Below are 9872 nucleotides of genomic sequence, written 5' to 3' on the forward strand. Positions count from 1 at the left end.
TACGTTTTTGTAAAATAATAAAAGTTAACTTTTACACGTCCAAAAATTACAAATTTGGACTCTTTAGAAACTAGACTCAACCTAGTACACTTTAGTGTTAATAATTTCGACCAACTTTCACATTAACATTCAGTTACAGTCGTCTAAACATAAATTTAACAATCTGTCCAGTACCAGTTTACATCAAAACTCAACATAACAACAATCTATGAATCATAATCCATGCATATAACACTCTAGACACAAGATTAACCAACCATGCATATCAATTTCACATTACACACATAGTTAGGGTTTTTCTTGAAAGTTTAAAATCAAAGAACAAGTGATTAACAAGCAACAATAACACAACTAGTTATCAATTTCATTAGCAATTCATCATCAAGCATATAATCAAATCCTAACTCATCTTAATCATCAATTTCAAGAATTAGGGTTTTGATTAACCCGTTCAATATCAAAATTAAACACATAGAATGCATAGAGTAGTTATTAGTTACCTATCTAGCACCTTAATTCTTCAACAAAACTTGAAAATCCTTATATGTAGGTGTGTGTGATGTGACGGCAGCCAAGGGAGAGGGAGAGGGGGGGCCGATCGGTTGTGAGGGAGAGGGAGGGAGGTTAGGGTTTTTGTTAATATTAAATATTAACTTGTTACACTTAAGTCCCTCTACTTCTTGTTATTCAATTTCTAGCATAATTAATAACCCTTGCCTCTTGTGTTTAGTATTTCACATACATATCAAGTAACATATAGATTATAACACATACTTATCAAGTATTTATTGTTTTGATATTTGTCATTTTTCACCAATGGTTTGAGTCGACTCGTGTGCGTTTCGGTGCAATCCCAAAAGACTACATGTGTAGTGATTGTCAAGCGTCATTTAAAACCCTAGTTTAAATGTAATCAGATGTGCGTTATAGATCAGGTGACCTTGAGTTTGAATTGACGGAGTTTGGATTAACGGAGTTAACCTGAAATTGACGTGTGTCACATCATTCCCATGTTGAAAGAATTTTCGTCCCGAAAATTTGAGTTAAGTCGTGATGGGTGTCTGAAAAAGCAAGAAAAATTTTTCAGTTTGTCATATCATCCCCTAGTAGAAAGAAATTTCGTCCCGAAATTTAATTTATACCTCTGGTGATTTCTGACGGTTTTCGGTGTTTGGTCAACCCTTCAAAAAGGTGAGTATACTTTTTCATCATTTGGTCCTCGTGTTCCCACGTGAACTCTGGTCCACGTCTCGAGTTCCAACGAACCTTAACGATTGGAATTTTGCTGTGCTTGAGTGTTTTGGTTTCCCAATCCAAAACTTCGACTGGTTCTTCGATGAAGCGTAGCTGTTCATCAACTTGCAACTCGTCCAAAGGAACTGCTTGGGTTTCATCGGAAAGGCATTTCTTCAAATTGGATACATGGAATACATTGTGTATGCTACTGAGTTCCGTTGGTAAATCCAGTCGGTAGGCTACCGGACCAATGCGCTCAGTTATCCGATAAGGGCCAACGTATCGTGGATTGAGTTTGTTTTGCTTTCCGAAGCGAACCACACCTTTCCAAGGTGAGACTTTGAGTAATACTTGGTCGTTCACTTGAAATTCAAGAGACTTTCGGCACTTTTCGGCGTAACTCTTTTGGCGATCTCGTGCTGCTGCCATGCGGTTTCAGATTTGAACAATCTTTTCAGAGGTTTCTAGGACTAATTCTGGACCGGTGATTTGGCTATCACCCACCTCTGCCCAGCAGAGAGGTGATTGACACTTTCTTCCGTACAACGCTTCAAACGGCGCTGCTTTAATGCTTGCGTGGTAGAAGTTATTATACGAAAACTCTACCAAAGGCAAGTGAGGTTCCCATTTTTTTCCGAAATCCAACACGCATGCACGCAACATGTCCTCCAAGGTCTAAATGGTGCGCTCACTTTGCCCATCCGTCTGAGGATGGTATGATGTGTTGATATCAAGGCGGGTGCCTAGTGCACTCTGCAGTGACTTCCAGAAGTGCGAAGTGAAACGGGAATATCGATCAGATATGATTGAGACAGGCACTCCGTGTCTAGACACTACTTCTTTCATATAGATATGAGTCAGTCTTTCCATTTTGTCTGATTCCTTGATTGCTAAGAAGTGTGCAGACTTAGTCAACCGGTCAATGATCACCCAGATGGTATCGCATCCCGTCGGTGTTTTGGGTAATCCCGTGATGAAATCCATGGAAATGTGTTCCCATTTCCACGTTGGAAGTTCCGGTTGCTGTAGCAGACCAGATGGCTTCTGATATTCTATTTTGACTCTTGCACAAGTCAAGCATTTGCTCACGTAGATGGCAATGTCGGCTTTCATGTTTGGCCACCAGTAAAGTGCCTTTAGGTCATGGTACATTTTATCTGAGCCAGGGTGGATGGAATATCGGGACTTGTGTGCTTCGTCCATTACTAGGGTTCTCAACTCTCCTTATAGAGGAACCCAAATCCGGTTTCGAAATATCGGACTCCGTCCGATTTGGTTTCAAGGTGCTTGTTCATGCCCCGCATGAGTTCCGATGGGAGACTGTCGTCTTTCAAGGCTTCGAGTTGAGCATCACGAATCTGATCGGGTAAGTTGGCGTGAATCGTGAGTTGTAATGCTCGCACTCGTCTAGGTTTATCGGTTTCTTTTCTGCTGAGAGCATCGGCCACTACATTGGCCTTGCCAGGGTGGTACTTGATAGCACAATCATAATCCTTAAGCAGCTCGACCCAACGACGCTGTCGCATGTTCAGCTCCTTCTAATCGTAGATATGTTGGAGACTCTTGTGGTCGGTGTAAATGGTAAACTTGGTACCGTACAAGTAATGCCTCCATATCTTAAGAGCAAACACCACAGCTCCGAGTTCCAAGTCATGGGTCGTGTAGTTTTTCTCGTGAATCCGTAGTTGTCGAGAGGCATAGGCTATAACTTTCTCGAGTTGCATCAACACGCAACCGAGACCTTGTATCGATGCATCACAGTGCACTTCAAAGTTTTCTGTTCCCTCGGGGAGGGCTAGCATAGGGGCGCTACAGAGTTTGGTTTTCAGCAGTTGGAAGGCAGATTCCTGCGCGTCACCCCAATTGTACTTAGTACCCTTGTGAGTCAAATCGGTGAGAGGTTGAGCAATCTTTGAAAATCCCTCGATGAAACGTCGGTAGTAGCCAGCCAGTCCTAGGAATTGTCGCACCTCAGTCGGAGTCTTAGGTGCTTCCCAGTTTTTGATGGCCTCTACCTTGCCGGGATCGACATGGATTCCATTCTCATTGATCACATATCCTAAGAAGTGAACCTCGCGAAGCCAAAATTCGCATTTCGAGAGTTTAGCGTACAGTTGTTCCGTCTTCAGCAATTCTAAGATCAACCTCAGGTGTTCTTCGTGGTCGGTCTTGTTCTTGGAGTAGACGAGGATATCATCAATAAAAACAATCACAAACTTGTCGAGGTACGCCTTGCATACTCTGTTCATGAGATCCATGAATACGGCTGGTGCGTTGGTTAAGCCAAAAGGCATAACTGAAAACTCGTAGTGACCGTACCAAGTTCTGAAATCCGTCTTTGAAATGTCTTCTTCGCGCACTCTTAATTGATGGTAACTAGATCTCAGATCGATCTTCGAGTAGTAACTCGATCCGTGCAGCTTGTCGAAGAGATCATCAATTCAGGGTAAGGGATAACGGTTCTTAACCGTCACCTTGTTCAGTTCTCGGTAGTCGATGCACATGCGGAAAGTCCCGTCCTTCTTTCGAACAAATAAGACAGGAGCTCCCCATGGTGATGAGCTGGGTCGGATAAAACCTTTATCCAACAAATCTTGTAATTGAGTGGACAACTCTTGAAGCTCTGTCGGTGCGAGCCGATACGGGGCTCGTGCTATGGGTGCCGCACCGGGGGCCAATTCGATTTGGAACTCGACTTGTCGAATAGGTGGGAGTCCAGGCAAATCCTTCGGGAAGACTTCCGGAAAATCTCGCACAATCGATATGTCTTCGATTCGCTTCTCCTCCGCGGGTTTCTCGACAATATGAGCTAAAATTGCCGGATGACCCTTTCGTAAATATTTATGCGCCTTCATGAGGGTGATGAAGCTGGTGGTCATGCCGCTCTTCTCGCCCAGGATCGAAATGATTTCGCCGGAAGGGTAGTGATGTGGACTATCTTGTTGTGACATATAATCTCCGCTCGGTTCTCGGATAGCCAGTCCATGCCGGCAACGACATCGAAACTACCAAGTGTAAAAGGTATGAGGTCGATATCAAAACTAAGACCCGACAGTTTCAACTTACATCCCGCTAGTACATGAGTTGTTTCTATAGACTTACCGTCGGCTAATTCAACAGGAAATTTAGCATCTAACGGGGTTGGAGTTAAGTCTAAGAGTTTACTAAAGGCTTCCGATATAAAACTCCTATCAGCTCCAGTGTCAAACAAAACAGAAGCAAAACAGTCGTTCACAGGAAACTTACCGGTAACCACATTCGGATCGTTGCAGGCCTGGCCCGACCCAATGACGAAAGCTCTACCTTTACCACTGCTTCCGCCACTGTTGTTGCCTCCATTGTTCTCATTATGCTTTAGTTTGGGTCAATCCTTCCTGAAATAACCCTCTTAACCACACTCGAAGCACCCTTTAGTCGCCGTAGGCTGTTTAGGAGCACCCTTTGCCGCTAGGTCTCTCCTACAGTCTTTGGCCTGATGACCCATTTTTCTGCATCTCAGACACTTGATACGGTCGCATGAGCTAGCATGGTGATAGTTGCACTTGTTGCATTTCGGGTACTTCCCAGCATAGCCACTCGAACCCTACCCGCCACCAATGTTGTTATTGTTGGAACCCTGATTATTGAAGTTCCGAGCGAGTTCAGGTTTGCGGTAGTGTTGTTGCTGTGGGGGGTTCGATGATGAGGACCTGGTGTTGTCGAATTTTCTCTTTCCATTACCCGAGTTGTTGTTGTTGTTGTTGTCAGTGATTGAGTTGTCTCGGGTTTTAGAGGTGGAACCTCTAGGTGGTAACGCACCTTGTGCCACTGCCTGGTCCGTCAGTTTGTGAGCTAATCGGATCGCCTGTTGAATTGTAGCCAGTTTGGAAGACGTCACCATACCCTGAATTTGTGGTACCAACCCATCGATATACATCTCGATTCTCTTACTCGGCGGGTCTACCATCCGTGGACACATTACTGCTAGCTCATGGGAACAGGTGGTGTAGGCTTCAATCTCGGAACCCACCATTTTCAACGACCAAAATTCAGATTCCAACTTCGCGATTTCCTCTCTAGGACAATACTCTTCCCGCATCATATTCTTGAACTCTTCCCAGTTCATAGCGTTCGCCAAATCCAACCCAATAATTTGCACATTGGAGTTCCACCAAGTGAGGGCAGAATCCTCCAGTGTCCCAGCAGCGAACTTAACCCTGCTGGCGGGTGGACAGTTACACATCCCGAAAGCTGACTCTGCCTTCTCAGCCCAACGCAGGAAACCTATGGCTCCCTCAGTGCCCTTAAACGAGTTGGGCTTGCAATCCAGGTAGTTCTTGAAAGTAAAGGCTCCGGCTGGGCCTCCGGCTTGATTCTGAACATGTGCAGCTAAAGCTGCCGCCTCATGGTCATTCAATAGGGTTTGGAGTTCTGCTGCGGTTAGGTTGATGTTACCGCGACCATGTCCAGCGTTTCTTCCAGCCATCTCCTAGAATCACAGCCTAAAATGTTAGACATGAATTCTCGGTTCCATATGCAACACATCATACATGTAATAAAAGGTAGGTAAGAAAGAAGAAATAAAAGAAGCAAACATCACATCACAACCATATAATAATCCAAATAATAATTCATGATTAAAACCATTGTATTCGATACAAAGTATTTAAAACCAATCCTTAAAATCATAGAAAATAATAGTTTGGAAGGAGACAACCCCTCCATCTAGGTGTTATCATTCTTGGATGTCATCGTCTGAGGACACCTCTGAGTGTGCCTCCGGCTCAGCTGGCTCTTCCTCCGGTTCCTCTTCGGGTTCCTCCTCGGGGTCTTCCTCGGGTTCTTCCTCAGGTTCTTCCTCAGGTTCTTCCTCGGATTCTGCTGCATTCTGGGCAATCTACATCCGTAAGATATCACAACGCTCTAGAGAAATCTCTGTCTGGGATCTCGCCACAAGGAGTAGCTCTTGCAAATCTCTCATCTCTGCTCACATTTTTCTTATTATCTTCATCTGCTGATCATTAGCATCCTGCACTTCCTTCATAGCCGCTGTCAGGCGGGAAATTTCCTTCCTAGCCTCGGTTCCATCTCTTATCAATCCGGAAACGTTCGCTCTCGCCGAGCGCATAAAACCCGCTTCACGCTCTAAACAGGAAACAACAGTTGCGAGAACACGCTCTATTGGTTCGGTTATGGGTGGTAGGGTGTTGGGGTATGCAGGACGGCTCGGGTGAGGTAGTGGGGGAACTTGCTCGCGGTAAACCAAACGCCTGATCAGACTCGGGTACCAATCCCAGCTAACGTCGTCTTCGTACATGCCTCCATATAGGCGATACCTCTTCGGTGCAGGGGCTTCTAGTTCCGGGGCTCCTCGGGGTGGCGACGAGGTAGGTAGATGCGGTTCCTTTCCATGGGCATGAGTCACCTGGTCGGATGATGATGATGGTGGCTTCGACATCCCTACAGGATAAGTCGTGTATGCGCGCGTATGAGTGAACGAGGTAAAGAGATAAAGATAACGAAAGACTAAATAAAATATATATGCAGTGCGTAGAAATTATAACTAATGGGTCGTTGCGGTTATAGTCTAGTATGCATGCAATTCTATTTCGCTATAACCAATGGCTCTGATACCAATTAGTCACACCCTCAAAATCCACTAACGGAGTTTTACCGTCAGAGGGTGTGAACTAACAGGATCGGAATCATTAGTTATAATCAAACACCATAAATAAAGTTTTCAAACACCGAAACATTAAGTTTAAATAAGTGCGGAAGCGTAAAATCATAAACCAAGTGTTGCGTCACGCAGGACGACTTAAAACCCAATTAATAACAGTTTAAAAACAAGTTTGCAAAAACGATAGTGTTCAATGAAATGCATGTTCCTATACCGCGCGCCCGCCTCGGCTACCTGAGAATAACATACTAAAAGTGTCAACACAGGGTTGGTGAGTTCACATATGTAAATAAAGAAAATGTTTGCGTTTAAGTGTTTGCGTTTGCGTTACCAGATCATGTTAAGTCAGTTATATATCAATAGGTAGCTAGCCTATAAAGCAAGTATTACTAAGTGTTCGACACCGAAGCTGACTGTTTATCAATTGCCTTGCCACCATGTCTACCACGACCATGGAAAATGTGTTAGCCAAGATTACACCCACTCGACCTGCCGTCGAGTTTAGAGTTGGGTGGGGTTTGTCAAACCCAGTAGTACTACTCAACAGTGACTCGCTATTATACAATATTAACCGGTTCGATGTTACGAAGGACTTTGGTTGGTTTGTTTGCCACTTAGCCTTACAAGTGATATATAAAACTAAACAAAAATCTACAGCGTTTGGAGTATGTTATCTTCCCCAATAAAAGCGTTTAAAAGAGTAAAATAGGGGACGTGAAACTTACTGTTTGCGAAGAATTCAAAAACAAATCCGAGAGATGCGCGTCAAAGAAAATCCTCACTAGTGATCTAAAACAAAAATGAGATTTTCTAAGTATTGGAACTATTATTGAGTCTCTAGACTCGGCACATAATACCTATGCATGAGGTACGTTTCGTGTTTCGTTTGTGAATTATGTGTGACTCGACAAACACATTGGTGACACGTTACATGTGTAAAAAACTACATAATTATCAAGTACTAACATTGTACATTACTAATAATTATTCCTCACAAGGGCAATTTAGTCAAAAACATAGCAAATATCGATCAACAAACACGTTTCATGTATTTTCACATAGTTCAGCAGCTAGTTTTATCAAGACAGAATTTTACTTGGAAAGATTACTCAATTCAACAGATCATAACATATCAATTAATTTATCAAAAATCATCACAGAGGCACACATGAGTTAGGTTTCCAGAACTATTTTTATTGTATTTTTATTCCACATAGTTTTCTCACAATGATCAAAAGATTACAGTAAACTAATAGCAGTCAAAATCATGTGCAACAGAACGTTATTTGTTATTCCCTTTAAATGGTAATTCCAATTAATGCAAGACCAATTGGGTTAGATTCTTAACTCAATATTTTAACTTCCAGAAGTAGAACTAACCCATTTGGTCTTGTGGTTTATGAGATATGATAATTTCAAAACAGCCTAACAGCAGACCCCACAATTCGGACTTGCACTACGTTTTTGTAAAATAATAAAAGTTAACTTTTACACGTCCAAAAATTACAAATTTGGACTCTTTAGAAACTAGACTCAACCTAGTACACTTTAGTGTTAATAATTTCGACCAAATTCCACATTAACATTCAGTTACAGTCGTCTAAACATAAATTTAACAATCTGTCCAGTACCAGTTTACATCAAAACTCAACATAACAACAATCTATGAATCATAATCCATGCATATAACACTCTAGACACAAGATTAACCAACCATGCATATCAATTTCACATTACACACATAGTTAGGGTTTTTCTTGAAAGTTTAAAATCAAAGAACAAGTGATTAACAAGCAACAATAACACAACTAGTTATCAATTTCATTAGCAATTCATCATCAAGCATATAATCAAACCCTAACTCATCTTAATCATCAATTTCAAGAATTAGGGTTTTGATTAACCCGTTCAATATCAAAGTTAAACACATAGAATTCATAGAGTAGTTGTTAGTTACCTATCTAGCACCTTAATTCTTCAACAAAACTTGAAAATCCTTGTATGTATGTGTGTGTGATGTGACGGCAGCCAAGGGAGAGGGAGAGGGGGGGCCGATCGGTTGTGAGGGAGAGGGAGGGAGGTTAGGGTTTTTGTTAATATTAAATATTAACTTGTTACACTTAAGTCCCTCTACTTCTTGTTATTCAATTTCTAGCATAATTAATAACCCTTGCCTCTTGTGTTTAGTATTTCACATACATATCAAGTAACATATAGATTATAACACATACTTATCAAGTATTTATTGTTTTGATATTTGTCATTTTTTCACCAATGGTTTGAGTCGACTCGTGTGCGTTTCGGTGCAATCCCAAAAGACTACATGTGTAGTGATTGTCAAGAATCATTTAAAACCCTAATTTAAATGTAATGAGATGTGCGTTATAGATCAGGTGATCTTAAGTTTGAATTGACGGAGTTTGGATTAACGGAGTTAACCTGAAATTGACGAGTGTCACATTAAATGCATACAATTTGTGACTAGAAGTAACATATGATAATTGTTCTCTTTGTTAGGTGTGACTAAATGTTCAATAGATAATTATCGTTATTGATGTATAATTACTTTTTGGTCACATCTCCAATTTGGATGTGTGACAAAATATATATTATAGTGATGGTAAATGCATACAATATGTGACTAGAAGTAACATATGTTAATTGTTCACTTTGTTAGGTGTGACTAAATGTTCATTACTAAGGAAATGTTAGTGAAGTGTAAGTACTTTTAATTAGTCAACATGTGACCATTACATTAGTTACATTCTTTAAGGAAACGTTAGTGTTGTCTTAGTAGTTTATAGTGACAGTTTTAATTTTAATGTGTGACTAACGACTATATTATGTTTTTCAATGTGCCAGTTTGCTTAAAAATGATTATTTGGGCATTTTTGTTTAAAACACGATATATAAGCAGTTGTGTGTATTCAAGCGCCTTTTCGTCATTATTGTATAATAAGTCATTATTGAGTTTTTG

General features: G+C 41.4%; 1 protein-coding gene across 1 annotated transcript; it reads right to left on the reverse strand.

The window, feature by feature from the left end:
• Window positions 1-2226: 2226 nt before the first annotated feature.
• LOC143590786 (uncharacterized) lies at window positions 2227-6043 on the reverse strand. The gene is made up of 2 exons (XM_077071154.1): window positions 5933-6043; window positions 2227-5704 (listed from the first exon to the last, which is right to left on the reverse strand). The coding sequence occupies exon 2, from the start codon at window positions 5699-5701 to the stop codon at window positions 4820-4822; it is 882 nt and encodes a 293-aa protein (XP_076927269.1). The 5' UTR covers window positions 5702-5704; window positions 5933-6043; the 3' UTR covers window positions 2227-4819.
• Window positions 6044-9872: the final 3829 nt, after the last annotated feature.

The sequence above is a fragment of the Bidens hawaiensis genome, unplaced genomic scaffold (assembly GCF_021521415.1).
Source record: "Bidens hawaiensis isolate Kalapana, Puna unplaced genomic scaffold, B.hawaiensis_p1.1 tig00038994_1, whole genome shotgun sequence".
Lineage (NCBI taxonomy): Eukaryota > Viridiplantae > Streptophyta > Magnoliopsida > Asterales > Asteraceae > Bidens > Bidens hawaiensis.